General features: G+C 41.7%; 1 protein-coding gene across 5 annotated transcripts in view; it reads left to right on the plus strand.

Moving 5' to 3' along the window:
* Window positions 1-16432, plus strand: part of LOC117003727 (CREB binding protein) — a 95602-nt gene that overhangs the window by 69066 nt on the left and 10104 nt on the right. For all 5 annotated transcript variants that reach the window (XM_033073891.2, XM_033073896.1, XM_033073893.1 and 2 more), the window contains 11 exons: window positions 967-1085; window positions 1203-1442; window positions 1878-1966; window positions 6795-6875; window positions 7558-7614; window positions 8839-8916; window positions 9392-9459; window positions 13589-13739; window positions 14508-14654; window positions 15102-15215; window positions 15574-15739. In XM_033073891.2, coding sequence (XP_032929782.1) covers window positions 967-1085; window positions 1203-1442; window positions 1878-1966; window positions 6795-6875; window positions 7558-7614; window positions 8839-8916; window positions 9392-9459; window positions 13589-13739; window positions 14508-14654; window positions 15102-15215; window positions 15574-15739 — 1310 coding nt within the window. The remainder of the gene's footprint in view (window positions 1-966; window positions 1086-1202; window positions 1443-1877; window positions 1967-6794; window positions 6876-7557; window positions 7615-8838; window positions 8917-9391; window positions 9460-13588; window positions 13740-14507; window positions 14655-15101; window positions 15216-15573; window positions 15740-16432) is intronic.

Raw genomic sequence — 16432 nt, forward strand, 5'->3', positions numbered from 1 at the left:
GTCAGCTTAATTTATCTTCCCTTTTTTTTGTGTGTGTACCCTTTAAAATTGTAAATTTTGAGCTAGATGTCCCAAAAAGCAATTTATATCATACCAAAATACCGTTTGAGTGAGAAAAGCAATGCTCAGCCTCAAAGGGGTCTCTGAGCACTGTTGATTCAAGTGCTTTTAGCAGAATTAATTGCTCCATTTTATTGGTATCGTTCTCATTTCATCCAGGTAGATAAATATTAGATGCCATCCTGCTTTCCTTAGTTGTCTTTTTCTCAATGATAGGCATTCTTCCCTATTTAAAGACACTGTTCCTAAGGAAATAAATGTAATTGCACTGGTGAGATGTTCGAAGAGCTCTCCAAGTTATCATTATTTTTCAGAAAATGTATTGCCTTTTTTTGTCCTTGTCAGCCACTCCTGAAAGAATCGTGGCTGTTGCCATGCCACTGTTGCCAAGTGGTGCCATAGAAATCTGGAAGTATTAACACTTTCAAAATCAATTAGTGATCCATCAGAGCAGGACTGTTTGTACACTGTGGCCAGGAAAATTCCTGTGCCAGCTCTCAGGACATCTGGTCACTCTCTGTAGAGCTGGCTCCTCATCCCTGCCCACTGCAGTGGGTTTTGCTGGAAGAATCTTGGCTTGGAAATAGCGAACAAGGTTAGAAGGGAGGGAGGGAAAATGATGCTCAGCCGATCCTTTGAGGAGAAAGGGTTCATTCATGTTGAAACAATTGATTTAATTGGATTCTGTATAAATTTTAGGGGTTTTTTCAATGCTCTAGAATGTGTATCATTATGGGCTAGAGTCATTCCCATATCCCTATTCACCTGAGTTAATACAAGGCTGTGTTTGCCTCTCCTAAGTGGGATTTTGCCTCTGATCAGGAAAACCCTTTGCAGAGTTTTAGTTAACGTATTTCTTTGGGGTTTTGAGGGTAATTTTCTAACTTTCCTGACTTGCATTACCAGTTTTCAAGCCCGAGGAGCTGCGCCAGGCTCTGATGCCCACCCTGGAAGCTTTGTACCGGCAGGACCCAGAGTCTCTTCCTTTCAGACAGCCTGTGGATCCCCAGCTTTTAGGGATTCCGGTGAGTTGCTGTTAAAAAAAAACCCTCTAAAATATTCTATTTTCATAAACATTTTACCTGTTCTATTCAACATATTGGAAACCTCTTAAAAACTCGGGGTTTTGTGTGCTTTTACAGGATTATTTTGACATTGTGAAGAATCCCATGGATCTCTCGACCATCAAGCGCAAGCTGGACACGGGGCAGTACCAGGAGCCCTGGCAGTACGTGGATGATGTGTGGCTCATGTTCAACAACGCCTGGCTCTACAACCGCAAGACTTCCCGGGTCTATAAGTTCTGCACTAAACTGGCTGAGGTGTTTGAGCAAGAGATTGATCCAGTCATGCAGTCCCTGGGCTACTGCTGTGGCCGCAAGGTGGGTGTGCAGAACATCCCCCAGTGTCCCAGGGGGATGTTCTTCCCAACAGCTTCAGCTTTGAGTTCTCTTTCATTAAAAATGGAAATAGCGAATGCTAGAAGTTTAGCTTTATTGTAAATATGTTCAGGGTTAAAAAGGTTGATAGCAGCTCTGCTCTTCTGTAATTATGGTTGTATTTTTCTTTAGTTATAAGTAGTATTAAAATACTTCCCTGGTGTCCCATGGCCACAAAGCAGAGGTCAAAGGGTCAGTGTTTTTAGAGTTAAGGGTTGTCACCAGGTTGAGAGGGCCGTGCTGGTTCATTCACAATAGCTGGAAAAGTGTGATGGCCATGGCAGTGTCCTCTGATCCCCCAACCATCAGGTTTGCCTTATAGATCCCTGATGAGCAAATTCCCCCATTGTAAAGCTGCTTCTCTCCCTTGTTTTGCAGTATGAGTTCTCTCCCCAGACCTTGTGCTGCTATGGCAAGCAGCTGTGTACAATTCCCCGGGATGCTGCCTACTACAGCTACCAGAACAGGTAAGTCCCTCAATCCAGGCTCTTTCCTCATTCAGGGAGTGAAATCTCTTTTGAGTTCTCTGCGCATACAGAGGATGAGGAGGATTTTTAACTTTTACTTGCCTTTGTCAGCTAAGTCAGGAAAAGTTCTTTATTTGTTTTTCCATGCTGTCCTTTGGCAGGTGACTCTGTTTTTCTGTGCTGCAGTGTGAGGCACACTGTTCCTCACTGCTTACCCTTAGCCAGGCTGCCCCATGCAATGCTTCACTGCAGGTCAGGTTGTCCAAATTTTGTTTTCCATAAACTGAGGAGCAGGGCTTGCTGGAGGGAGAAGAGCAGAACTGCAGAAAGGCACTGGGAAATCCTGTTACCTTGTTCTGGGAGAATTGTGGAAATAGGCAGGTTTGTTTACAAGTTAGTGCCAGAATTTACCAAGTAAAGGGTACAGTGATTGATTGCAGGGCTTATGTTTCCCCTTTTTAGTCAGTGCTTAATTAAATTTAAGTTAGCTTGGAAATAGCATTGAAAACTACCCAGAGACTCCATGAGAAGCTGAGAAAATTAAAATTTCTCTTTTGTTTAAATTATTATTAGGACTTAGTGTTTCAATTATTATTAATAAACAATTGTTAGATTAATTTTCTATTTAATGCTTAAATCACCAGTGTTAAAATCACAAAGCAAACACAAAACTTGGCTTTAATTTTGATTTCTTAGAATATGTGTGTCTTGCCCCCCAAATAAAATGCATAATACAAATGGACTGAGACAAAAGCTTTTTTTTAAATAGGGGAAAGGAAGTTATGAATTGCTTTCCAGAGGCTTGGCAGCCTCTAAGCCTTGCCAGCTGTGAAGTAACAGAACCAATTCAAACTTCCAGCCCTTATATTTCATCTTTTGGACCATCCCTTCTTTCCAAACATGCTCTTGAGAAGCTCTCAGCCTGTTGAGCCCCATGCTGGAGCAGCACAATGGGGAGAGGAAAATGTGACATCCCACCTTGTGTGGGGGCCCTAGGTGGCTTTTGAGAGGCAGAAAGTATTGACAGGCAGGAATAAATTCATGAACTCTCATAAAAGGTTTGATACAGCTACTGTGTACTCTGAAAAGTCAGGCTGAAGAGAAGTAAAGCAATTAAAATGTATTTAAAGAGAAAGTTCAGTACTGGCATTGGGGAAAAACAACCCTTAAATACCATCACTGTTGGTAAAATTTAAAATACTTTTCATATTCTGCATCCATGTTACACATTCTGTATTTGGAAAGAATAGTAACTTCAAATGGAATTGAAGAAGGGCTCATTTTTCTTTCAAAACTGCCTTCCCAATTGAAGTTTGTGTTAAATAATTTGGATTATTCCATGGAAGGGAATGTTGGTCACTAGCAAGAAGTCCAGGGTGGGTGGAGCAGAGGGTTCCTCAGCACTGGGAGCTGCAATATTCCACTTTCCTGCCCCTTAGAAACATGAAAGACCATTTAAGTCATAGATTTCTGCTCATCCAGTTGCCTTGAGAAGGGGATTTGTGGTTTGAGGTGGGGTTGAGTTCAGGGGGAGTGTGAGGTTTTCTGTTTCATGCCCACTAAATGAAGTGATGAATGATGGGGCTTTTAAAAAGGTATTTCTGAAGATTAATCACCATATTGCTAAGTAATAATCCATTTTGCATAGAAAGCCCCTGTTCATCAGATGTAAACCACTCAAATTTCCTGTGACAGTGATCTTCAAATCTTAGATGAAATGTTCTTAAACAAGTAAAAAGTGAAAAACAAATACCATGCTTCCAGCAGATCTTTGATTGGTCAGATGTTCTTGAATTTTCCATGTACAGAACAGGCAAAATTGGATGCACTTGAAGTCCAGTGTATCACGTGACTAAGTTACAACTAAGAATATTTAGGCACCATTGAATAAATGAACTCAGGCACTACAGTTCAGTCATTAAGTCAATTATTTGGTAAAGAACCCTTTAGATTCCATTATAAGGCAGAAATGTAAGTTAGAATGTTCAGAAAATGTGTTCCATGTGTGAATATCCAGTTGAGAAAGCCAAGTGGTGTTTCATGTCAGTTCTGCCATCCAGTTTTGAATTTAGAATTACCTTTGCACTTAATTACATTTGGGAATTGACCTTTTAATGCTGAGATTGAGCATTTTCTGAACTTTGGTGTTGAACCATAAGGTTGCTCTTTAATAAACAGGAGTCACCTGAACAGTCTGCATTTGAAAAGCTTTTCATGTTTGATGTGTTGCAATAAGTGCATTCTTTGGGGTTTCTATGGCTACTGTAACTAGAATATTGTATGTTTTTTATGGGTTTTGCTGAATATTTGTGGTGACATGCAAAAGACAGGTCTCTGTTTCTGAGGGTCCATAATAAGTTACAGCTATTGCTTCACCTTGGTTATTTTATGGACAAATGTTCATGATCTTTAGGTGATTCATTTTCACTGTACTTCAGTTTTTATTTCCTCATTTTAATATCATGGATAAAAGCTTAGAGTGCTTTGAAAACCCATAAATTATTCTGAAAATGGATCAGAATTAACCTTTTCTGGGACTGTTTAAATGTATCAAGTTATTAATAGGAGCCTTGACCATGGGTTTTTCTGGCTTCACTCTTCTGTATTTGGTCCTCCTGACTTTCAGTCCTTCCCAATCTGACTTTTAAAATGATGAGCAACTGTATTAGTACAGTTAGTGCTTATTAGTACTAATGCTAACTGTGTTAGTAAGGAAAACAGTGGTGGGAGTTTTTATTTTAAGAAAAATTAAAGCAGCACATTATAGGAAAAAATAAATGGACAATGTGTAAAAGGCTGTAAAATTTTGAACCTCTTATGTTTGGATTTTTAAAATAAATTATTAGATACTATGCTATCAGTTTAGGAATGGGATGTAGGGGCAGGGGAAGTCAGTGGAAATGAGATGTGCAGCATCTGTACCCCTGAAACCCTCCTCTCTAATAACCACAATGGATTTATCATCCCAAATGATAACAAATTAAAAGAATAGTTAATTTTTCTCCTGGCCTTACTCTGTTGCATTCTCAACTCCCAAAGCCTGGTTTTCCTTGGGAGGAGCTGCCCTGGGAGGAGCTGGCTGCAGTTTAGGTGGGGTTAGGCTGGCAGTGCTGGCATGGCAGTGCCAGTGAGCTTGGATTAACTGGAGCCAGCCCAGGGCTCACTGTGCTGCTGCTCCTGCCTGCCACAGCAGCTCCTGCAGGGCTTTCAGCTCTGAGCTGTGCTGGGGGACTCAGGGAGGGCTCAGGGAACATCCCTGCCCAGCATGGCTGGTGTGTCCCAGCAGGAATTCTGATCCATCCCATTCCGTGGGGTTGTCTCCAGGACAGCACCCAGGAGGTGTCTCTGGGATCCATGAGGTGTCTGGGGTGTGTGGAGGGGGCAGAGCTGCCACATGGATCAGTCTCCATGCTTGGGTTGTTGGTTCATTGTGACACTGAGTCCCCTTGGTGCCTCTGGCACTCCCCATCCCCACGGCTCCGGTGTCTGAGTACTAAACCTGCCTTGTTCTGTGCTGCCATCGCTGCTTCCACCCTCTCACTCTCCATAAAGCTCCTTTATTTTGATGATCCTTTGTGGCCTTCCTGCATTTTACAGCTGTGGCCTCTCTGTTACCTTTGTTCATGTGTGAATTCATATCCTTTCTAAACATTTAGCCTCCTTTTTTTTCTTTTTTTAATTTTAGTGACCCTGACAACTTTGGTTCCAGTTCATCTGAAACAAACAACCAAAAAAATCCCAAAACAAACCAAAACACCCACCAGCCCCACCCCCCCCACTCCCCCCCCCAAAATCCATGTAACTTTGATTTTATTTTATTTTTCAAATGCAGATTGTATTTTTATAGAGTTGTATTCCAATTTACTCAGCTCGGTTTGGTAAACTGCAGAATTGGTTTTGCTGAGTATGACTTGGATTGGCTCTTGGTCTGCTGACCAAAAATTGTACCTAGCCTTATATTCAATTTGTAAAGCTTAATTAATTCCACATCTTTAATGTACCTGATAAATATATTGTATGTATGTACAATATTTCATGTTGTTCACATATATACATATATTGTATTTATATAGATAAATGGCTGGAAACTCTGACCCATAATTGCATTTCTGTTAAATGTTTGTCTAGAGTATGGATTTGGTTTCATTTATATGAAAGAATATTAGCTGAGCAATTGGTCACATTTAATCTTACAGTCAAATTTTGAATTCATTGTTTTCATAGATTTTTTCAATATCAAGTGTTTCTGCTCTTGCAGTTTTGACTCACAATCAGTAAATGCTTTCAGCATATTTCCTAATTACTTAAATCTGTAATAAAAGTGTCCTTAAAGCTTGTTGACAATCTCCTTTTTACTCAAAGGAAACTCAATCAGTCACAAGCCTGGAATCAAAGAAATTTTTTTTTCCCTGAGCAATGCAAATCAAATCCAAATTCTTCAATTTGAATCCTGTACAAAGGTAGCTCTTGGTGGCTACTCCATGAATCCTCCCCAGATTTGGGAAGTGAGGCCCCACACTTGTTACGATGTGTGAAATGAGACCGAATGCTAATCTGTGCTTTGCCTTGGCTTTCTGCTCTGTGTTGTCTTGGTGTTTGCGTCTTACCTCTTACGTCTGTGCTGTTTGTTCCCTCCCCTGTTCTCTAATCCTGCCCTCCCCTCCCTCTGTGCCTCCTCATTGTCCACACTGACCCATCAATCAACCAACAACGTCCCCCCTTCCGTCGTGCTCCTGGTGATCTGCCCTGCCCTGGTTGGTGGCTCCGTGCTTGGGTGGCTGTGTTTGTGCTGGACCAGCTCACCCAAATATGGCCTTCTTGCTGACAGGTATCACTTCTGTGAGAAGTGTTTCACTGAAATCCAGGGGGAGAATGTCACCCTGGGTGATGACCCTTCCCAGCCTCAAACGTAAGTCTCTTCCTTTGCTCTGCATCCTGAATTTTGGGATGGGGAAGGGGGGTGGGTGTCTTGGTTTGAGTGGTGTTTGGGGGGAAATGCCTTATTCCTTCCTAACAGGAGATTTGTGAGGTCAGGATTAAGAGCTGTGGCTGTTACTGTATCCAGCACTGCTGTCTGTCCAGCTGAGCTGCCCATTCCCAGGGTGGCAGACCCTGGATAATGTGTTTGGAGGGGAGCAGTGGAAGCTGTGTCAATAAATATCATTAATCCAGCACCTTTTCTAATGGAAAATTTCCATCTAATTCTGATATCTCACCTTTTAAAGCACAGCTTATCTTTCTAAAACCAAAGGCTTGCCTCTAAGCTGGCCAGAAAAATCAGATTTGAGGCATACAAGTGGGTTTTGAAGGTGGCTGCTTTACTGACAGTAGCTTCCCTTGTTCTTTATGATTTTAATTTTATGTGTAGACTTGGGTATCTCTTGCTTTTAATTTACACAGAAAGAGAAATGGGAAAAATATTTTCTGTAGCTTAAAATACAATTAACTGCATTGCTTGCTCTGACCAGAAAATAAATATTGAGATGCTTTCTTCAGACTTGAGGTTTGCTGCAATTCAGCAAAGCATGATATTGTCTGAGCCTCTGATGTGAGGGTGCTACTGAGTTTTCATATTAACTCTTTGTCTCCAGAACCATCTCTAAGGATCAGTTTGAAAAGAAGAAAAACGATACTCTGGATCCAGAACCGTAAGTACCAGGCTGTTGTTTTCCTCCCCAAAATCTGTTTCCACTTGTCCTTGAGCCAGCAGAGCAGAAATGGGACAGGGAGTAAAGAACTCTTCTGTTCCCCCATCCCTGCCCAAACAGACTCCCTAAAATCATGGCACAGCACCCAAAGTCAGTGTCTGATTTGGTACCCCTGGGGAACGTGGGAGCTGCTCCACAGACAGTTCCTAGTTCTGTTCTTTGGGGAATTCCAGGGGTGTGCCCTGCCAGGCTCTGCACAGGGCTGGGGATGGTCCTCCCTCCTCCAGAGCCTGTCACCCCAGGCTCTGTGTTCCTGAGGCACTTGTGCATTTTCCTCTTATGGTTCTAAACCCCATTTTTCTCTTCACTGAGTGCTGAGCCCACCCAAGGCCAAGGTACCCTGTGTTACCCTTGGGAGGTTCAGGGGAAGCCCAGCTGAACTTCTCAGGAGCACAGGGTTCCCTTCCCTGCAGTGGGATTTTTATCATCCTGCTCCATGTTCTCTGACAGTTTGAGGCACAAAAAAACACATTTTGATTCCTGTGCTTATCTTTGCAAATTCTAAATAGAGCTCCTCCCCAGGCCTGGGAGGCTGGACTGAGATAGACCCCAGTGCATTTGGCTTCTTAACCTGCACTGCACTCTGGACTGGGAAAACCTCTAACATCCATCCTTTTCCCATCCAATACAAGAATTCTGACATACTATTTGACCAGAAAACAAAAGATAAAAAAAAGACTACAGCAGAGCCATGCAGGCAAAGACAAGTTAATACATGTTTTTTTGGCAGGGTGGTTCATGAATGACTAGTTCTTACATTTACAGTAAGTTGAGCAACCATTTATTCAGCTTGTGGTTGTTGCAGCAATTCAGAATTAAATCTGTGGAGATATTGTTGAGGATTCTGTGAAACTGGGACTCTGCTTAGAAAAGGATAGAAAAGATGCAGAAAGAGTTGTGCATGACAGCCCATTTCAGATTTTTAAACCAGCACATTTTGCAATTTATATATAGGTATAGATGTGTATATTTAACTTGCACGTGGATTGATAGATGTACATCTGAACCTATTCTGAGTATTTTTTTAATCTTAGACATAAATTGGACCTGGTGAAGTTGATTGAGTTCTTAGCAGAGGATTGGCAAGTCCTTCTTTCGTGCTGAATTCTGGAAAATTACCTACCTAACACCAAAAATAATTCGCTGCTGGTTTTTTCTCTTCAGGTTTGTTGACTGCAAAGAATGTGGTCGGAAGATGCACCAGATTTGTGTGTTACATTATGATATTATTTGGCCTTCAGGGTAAGAGATATTTATTAGTTTTTTACCCCAATGTAGTTTATGGAATTACAGACTTTCTACCTTTGTTCTTTAATATGTGGCCACAGCCTTTTAAAGAACTGGGTACAAAGGGACAAGGCATTTCTAAATAAAATACTTTTCTTTGCTGTTTGGGGTCTTATTTCAGTGTATTCAGATGAAAATGTGTGTATTCATCCACACAGATTTGTGTGGTTTCTTTCTTAACTCTTAACCAAGGGCAGCTGGCTGGAGGGGAGTTGTGTGCACAGAACACAAATGCAGGTGGAACTGCTTGGCAGATTTAAACCAGCTCATAAAAGCTTTAAATCCCTCAAAAATGGAGTGAAATAAGCTGTTCAAAACCAGAGAAAAATATATTGTACTCTGACATTTAAATTGCATGATCAAACATTGGGTTTAAGCTCACCAATAATGGGTTTATGCTGAATCTTTGGCACTTTTTTTTCCTTAATAGGTTTGTCTGTGATAATTGTCTGAAGAAAACTGGTAGAACACGCAAAGAAAACAAATTCAGTGCTAAAAGTGAGTTTAGTATTTCTGTTTTTATCTTCATCTTTCCCTGCCACCCCTAATGGGTTTTTGATTGAGGCTTTGTGTTGTCATGACCGACAGCACAGGACCATTTGCAAAATGGGGAGCAGCATATCCTGAGGCTGTCAGAATTTTAATCTCCATCTTAAAACCCTGCTGTTTGTGTGTTTGTGGTCAGTCTTGTTGCTATTGGTTTGACAGCTTTGTCGTTGTTTTTCTAGGGTTAAAAAGCAAAAAGAGGGACAGATAGAGCAGAAGGAGCACAGGGCTGTGTGTGCTTCACTGGCTGCATTCAGCCAGGTTTCCATGTAGTGTTGGAGCTGTAATGAAATGATTGTCACCTCTGTGCCCTTCCAATAACTTGTGGTAACCAACTGTGCTGCAGTTCAGGTGCTACCGCCAAGCACCAAAGTGTAGGAAGAGCTTTTCTTGCCTCCAGAATGGGTGGTGGGGTAAGAACTGAGTGATTGAGTAGGAATTGGGGTGCTCTTGGCAGTAACCATTGTAGAAATGGGCACTGAAGAGAGGGCCAGGAGACGCCAGGTCAGGTTGTGTCAGTCTCCAGAACCCTTACAGGATTCTCTTCAGGCATCTGACATCAGGGAACGTAACTGGGACATTTTTATTCATGCAGCTTTGGTGGGGGAAGAGAAGGGGCTGTTGTTGGAAATGCAGTCAGTGCAGGGAGCAGAAAAACAAAGTGGGTGTAGACACCAAGGTGGGGATTCTAGCACCTGAACAAGCAGGACTTGCAGGGACACTTCATTCCTCCCTGGTCCTTAGAAGTTCTGGGCATTACTGGGTGATGTTGTACTTGCACATGCCTGAAACTTCCAAGCTGGGATAAAGGCAAAGTTTTGCATTAAAAATGTGACTTCTTGATAACTTTGTGTGTGGTTGATTGTGTAGCAGGGGATGTGAAGGGGATAATTTGCAGATGATGATGTTGTGTGAGGCATGGTGGGTTCCAATAACCAGAACAGTCTCTGGAGTAAACTCGAGAGAGTTTTGTTAGAGGCCTAAATTAGTCTCATTAAAGACAGATTAAAATTGGAGGAGAACATTAATAAAATGATGAAATCCAACTGTAGTTTTAGACACCCATTTTAAATGGATATCTCTTCTGTTCTATGCTGAATTTAGAGTGTGTAGTGAATGTAAATTTCCTTAAAATAAGTGTGTAATTCCTGGATATCTGCAGTTATTGTGTGGCTCTGGTTAAAGTTTCAGTAACCATCCATGTAGTTCAAGGTAACTATTCTGTCCTGGCCAGGGAAATAATGGCACTTTTTTCCTTTCCTCCTTTTCCCTCTCCTTTCCCTGCTGTTTGGCTGTCTTGTCTTTCTCCCCTGAGGATTTGAGTCCTGCTGCCAGCTGTAATCCACTGGTGGGCTCAGCTCTGGAGATCAGCTTTCTTTAACAATGCTCTGGTGGGAATGCAAGAGCAGAGAAGAGAAAGTCTGTTCTTGTCATCAAAACCTTGGGCTTGCTGCTGACCTGAAAACAAACTTAAGCAACGAAAGTTTGAAGCATTAACATATTCCCTCTTCTTAAAAAAAACATTTTCTGCCCAAGTTGCCATCAATTTTTCTCCACTCCTTCAAGCATGATGGCACAACTGCTGCTAACCAAGACAGCACATCACTCAGCTCTTATGGAACATTCATTTTCCTAATGTATTGTGAATAAAATTGGTTATCTTAACTGATTGCATGCCAAATATAACCAGTGTGCAGCTGGGTTCTGCTGGAAAACCCTGAACTTTTGAAGTATTTATTTTGCTAAAAAACTGTACAAATATTTCCTCACCAGTAGCCAATGCAGAGAGGTTCAAAGACAAAAGATATCCTGACAAATAAGTCACCCAAAGTAGTTTCCTGACTAGAAGTCACAGTAGGCCTGAGTTGGACTTTCTTCCTCTCTGCCCAATTACTCATCCACTAACAAAGGTCTGACCACTGCTGCTGTCACAGACCTGTGCTGGAGGTTCCTTCTCAGCACTTTGGATGCCTTTTTTCAGTTTTGCACTGCAGTTCTCACTGAGCTTTGAGCTTTTATTACAGGTGCATAGGTGAGAAATGTCCAAGAACCAAAATCCAACTGCTTTCTAAAACAATTTGTATGTTCTAATAGATAAAAAAATGCAACTTTGATATCCTTTCCTTACAGTACATATAATTTTAATGCTGCCTATTTCTTTTATCTCCTTATCTGGTCTTTTTGGGTTTGTTGGTTTCCAAGTTTTATTGCATAAGGAAGGAAGCAGATACCCCTTGGTTGCTTAGCACTGGGAAGGTGACAAGATGAAAACACAACAAGAGAGTTGAGTTAAATCCAGTGGCTTTCTAAAAATGTTCCCATTCATCACTGAAATTGAGCCCTTTCTTCCTTTTCTGTTTGTCTTAGAGAAATCAACAGAACAAAGCAATTCCCTCATAAAGTATTTGTGAATTCCTTCAAAGTCATCCCCCTCTGTTCTATATGGAAAGGCCAGTGCAGTGTATTGGAATGGGAAATCCTGGGAGAGGCTCAGTGTGTTGGAATTGGTAAAGGACGTGGTGGTTTTACTTCAACCTGCCTTTAAATTTCATTTTTTAATTCAAATCATTAATTATTCTCATGTAAAGGATATTTAGATTGCATTGTGCTACCTATGATCACAGAATCTCACTGGACAAGGGGACAACTAAATATGTAAATCAAGATTGCTGCCTTTGGCAATTTCTGTAAACTGATTGTAATTAAACTGCCAGAGGGCAGGGATGGATGGGATATTGGGAAGGAATTGCTCCCTGGGAGGGTGGGCAGGCCCTGGCACAGGGTGTCCAGAGAAGCTGTGGCTGCCCCTGGATCCCTGGAAGTGTCCAAGGCCAGGTTGGATATTGGGGCTTGGAGCAACCTGGGACAGTGGAAGGTGTCCCTGCCCATGGCAGGGGGTGGAACTGGATCAGCTTTAAGGACCCTTCCAACACAAACCATTCCATGATTCTATAAAATAAAATTTTTAAGTGTGTAAATCCCTTAGAAAGTGAGATAGTCCTTTGAGTATATGGGAGTTTTTCCCCAGTATTGGAGCCTGAAGTAATTTTTAGCACAGATATTTCACTGCGGAATTCTGTGTGCAGGCTCAGGAGTCAGGGAAGAACCAAGGGCCTTGTGTCAGGAGCCAAATACCAACTGAAAAATGAAGTAATAGATAGCACAAAATTAAATGTATTTTATTAAGATGAGCATCTGGAGATTACACCATCACTTTGGAAGAGATAGCAGATTGACCATAAAGTGAAACAGAAATATGAGTGGTAAAATAAGTACAGCAGGATAAGAGAAATAGTCATAAATCTTCTAGTCAAAACAGTGGGATCCTTCTGCTTTCCTAATTTAACCCAAAATCATCAGATTTCTGTAATTTGTTGTGGATTTATTTGAAAACCATCACATCCTGTAAGACCACAAACCCAACTCTCCTCACAAAAGCCAATTGTGAATGCAAAGATGGAGTAAGGGCATCTGGACAATCTGTGGACTTGAACTCCCCAAGACCCCCATCACTGGGCAGGAACTATTTAACCTTGATGCGCAGATTGCTGCAACTACAGTCCAAAAGCTCTCTTGAAAAGAAAAGCAAAAGCAATGAAATCTCCATTGAAGTCAAAAGGCTTTTCATTTCTGTTGATTTGCTTTGCTTCGCTTGAAAAGGTGTGGCATGGAGCCAGATCCGTGAAGTGATGTAATCTCTGTCAGCCAGCCAGAGTGGGCTTGGGAGGAGAAAACATTTGCAGGGTTCATAAAATCAGCCTGAAATTGAAAAATGCTACGTAAAGCTGCCTTTGTTAGTTCACTTACAGGGTAACTGTGCCACTCCAGTGGGTTCAGCTTCCATGGGCTGTGGAAATCAGGTTTTTTGGGGGAGTAGCATGGATGGGTTTGCTTCTCTTCCTTTTGACTGTATAAATAAAACCATCCCATTTTCATATGGAGGTAGAACAAAAGGGAAAAAAACCTGTTTCCATCCAGGGGAGGAAGCTGCAAGAGCTCTCAAGCACAGTGACAGGCTGACCTGAGCAGTGACTGCTGCAGTGTTCATGTTTCCATGCTTGTGTTCTCCCCTTCCTTCCAGGGCTGCAGACCACACGTTTAGGGAACCATTTGGAAGACAGAGTGAACAAATTCCTGCGGCGTCAGAACCATCCTGAGGCTGGAGAGGTCTTTGTCAGAGTGGTAGCAAGTTCAGATAAGACAGTAGAAGTTAAACCAGGAATGAAATCCAGGTTAGTCCTGTTAGTTATAATGAATGCAATCCTTTTTGCTTATTTTGTTTTGAAGCATCCTTGCAGGGCTCTTGTAAAACTCTGCCAATTTGCACCTTAATGCCTTTGCACATTTTTGAAATTTGGGCATATTTAGGAATATGAAGGGTTAAAAAATTAAAGGAAGTGACTGTTTTGGGGGCAGTGGGGACATCCTTGCTTATAATACTGGGACTTTGTGTCACTACATCTTGAGAGGGACCACATTTTGGTTACAGAATTCATTGTTTAGTTTGGAGCAGTTGCTGAGATTCTGTTCTTTACTCTTCCTTCATTTTGTTGTGTTTTTAGAAATGCTTCAGCTTTCAGGAGTGATTTTTAATTTGCTTCATTATAAATTAAAAGCTTAAAAGCTTTAGTCTGTGAAGAATTTTGGGTTAAATTCATAAAAACTGTGTTTATGTGACATCACTTCATACTAATGCATCACATTTTCTGCTCTGTAACCTATTTAAAGGCTTGTGGTCTCTGAGGGTATTCATATACTCAATGCTAGCCTGTTCAGTCCTGTGTTCTATATGGAAACAGTCTTTCCATGAATTTACAGGAACAGGACTCCCTGTTTTATTACAGCTCTGCTCTGACCCCATTTAACTCCTGCATAAAGATGTTCCTAAGGAGTTAAAAATAAGATTGAAAATAATCCCCTTGTTTTGGTAGGATACTGCTTTAATAATTGGCTTTTTTTGGGTTGTTTTTTTTTTTTTCTCCTGTTGCCCTTTCCTGCAGATTTGTGGACTCTGGGGAGATGTCAGAATCCTTCCCTTACCGTACCAAAGCTCTGTTTGCGTTCGAGGAGATCGACGGCGTGGACGTGTGTTTCTTTGGGATGCACGTGCAGGAGTATGGCTCAGACTGCCCCCCTCCAAACACCAGGTACCCCCTGCCCCTCCAAACAAACACCAGGTACCCCTGCCCCTCCAAACAAACACCAGGTGACCCCCTGCAAACACCAGATGCCCTCCTCAGGCAGCTCCCAATGCCCTGCATAGTCGCATTTGGGACATGCATTTTAGTCCTGGGGCACAAATCCAGCCTACTGTAGGACTGCAGATGACTTTGAAGGGAAAGACAAATATCACAACAAAAATGTTACATTTTTTTGGATTCTGCTTTTAATTTTGCCCCTCTGTATATTCTTGCTACCTAAAAAACATGCTGTTCCTCTTCTGCTTTCGAGGACTGTTTACACCACGTTAAGATGCTTGAACATGCTTTAAAAATCCCTTCAGCATTTATTTGTCTTTCTGCATGTTTGTCTGGTGTGGAAGTAGACAGAGCAGAGTTCAGGCAGGCCTGAGTGTGTCCCCTCTGTCCCTGCAGGCGTGTGTACATCTCCTACCTTGACAGTATTCACTTCTTCCGGCCCCGCTGCCTCCGAACCGCCGTGTACCACGAGATCCTCATCGGGTACCTGGAGTACGTGAAGAAACTTGGGTGAGTGACTTCTTGGGGAAGAAGGAAACCTGGCTCTTCAGTGGTTTTTTTCACTTGGGGTACTCTCTGTTTCCTTCTGACCTCTCTGAGATATGTGGAGCAAACTTCTGCAGTGGAGAGACAAACTGGGATTACTGACAGCACATCATTTGATCCGAGATTCACTTGATGTTTAAGCTTCCTTATTATATCCCTGTCCTCATCTCTTGTCAAAATACAGGTTATTGCCTCAGCATCTTTGCTACAAAGAAAAAAAAAACTAAAATTTAAAAAGTAAAGTCAGAGGTCTGAATTTATACCTAGGTTTGAGTAGTTTTCAGGTGGGAGTCACAGATGTTGTTTGTTGTGTGTGGCACAGGTATGTGACAGGGCACATCTGGGCCTGTCCCCCCAGTGAAGGAGATGATTACATCTTTCACTGCCACCCACCTGACCAGAAAATACCCAAACCCAAACGATTGCAAGAATGGTATAAGAAGATGCTGGACAAGGCATTTGCTGAGAGAATCATTCATGACTATAAGGTTTGTTACTGTTTCATTTCTGATTTAATTTTTATAGTCTTTTCTTTTGAAGGGAGCTACTGTTGTTTTATAACACCTGAAAAGTGGAGTAATGTTGTACAAGGGTTTATTCTCAGCCAGTATCTTGATTTTCTTAGGTTTTCTTGAGGTTCTGCCTTTCAGGCTGAAAATTCCTTAGATTTGGTGTCTGCATGAAGGGCAATCTGCAAGAACCTACCTTTGTGTATTTTTCTTTCAATGCATTTTCTAGGCAAGGAAATATGGAGCTTGTCAAGGTTTATAGAAGCTGTTTGTTTCTGGTGATTCTGGAGGAGCAGGTGGAATGCTGGACCCCACTAGTGTGAAATAAAGGAACTCCTTATGACAAGAATGATTTTCAATTTTCATAACTGGAGAATATCACACGTGTACCCAAGGAAATAAGTAGAAGGTGGCAAAGGGAGCATTTACCACTTCTTTCATGTTAAAATTTACAAGAATTTCTTAATGGTAGTGACAGTGCTGGAAGAAAATTTGTGTTTTGATGGCAAGTGACAGTTTCTAAATGTGTGGAGTAGGAGCAGCCTCTAAAAAGCCTTAGAGGTTGGCAAAGAGCTGGGAAATCTGGGTCTCCTCATAAGGGGGTTTAGAAGCCAGGGAGGGGTCAGTTGCATTTTCCAGGGCTATCTTGATATCTCCCATCATGTCAGGACT

Source organism: Catharus ustulatus, chromosome 16 (assembly GCF_009819885.2).
Source record: "Catharus ustulatus isolate bCatUst1 chromosome 16, bCatUst1.pri.v2, whole genome shotgun sequence".
Classification (NCBI taxonomy): Eukaryota; Metazoa; Chordata; class Aves; order Passeriformes; family Turdidae; genus Catharus; species Catharus ustulatus.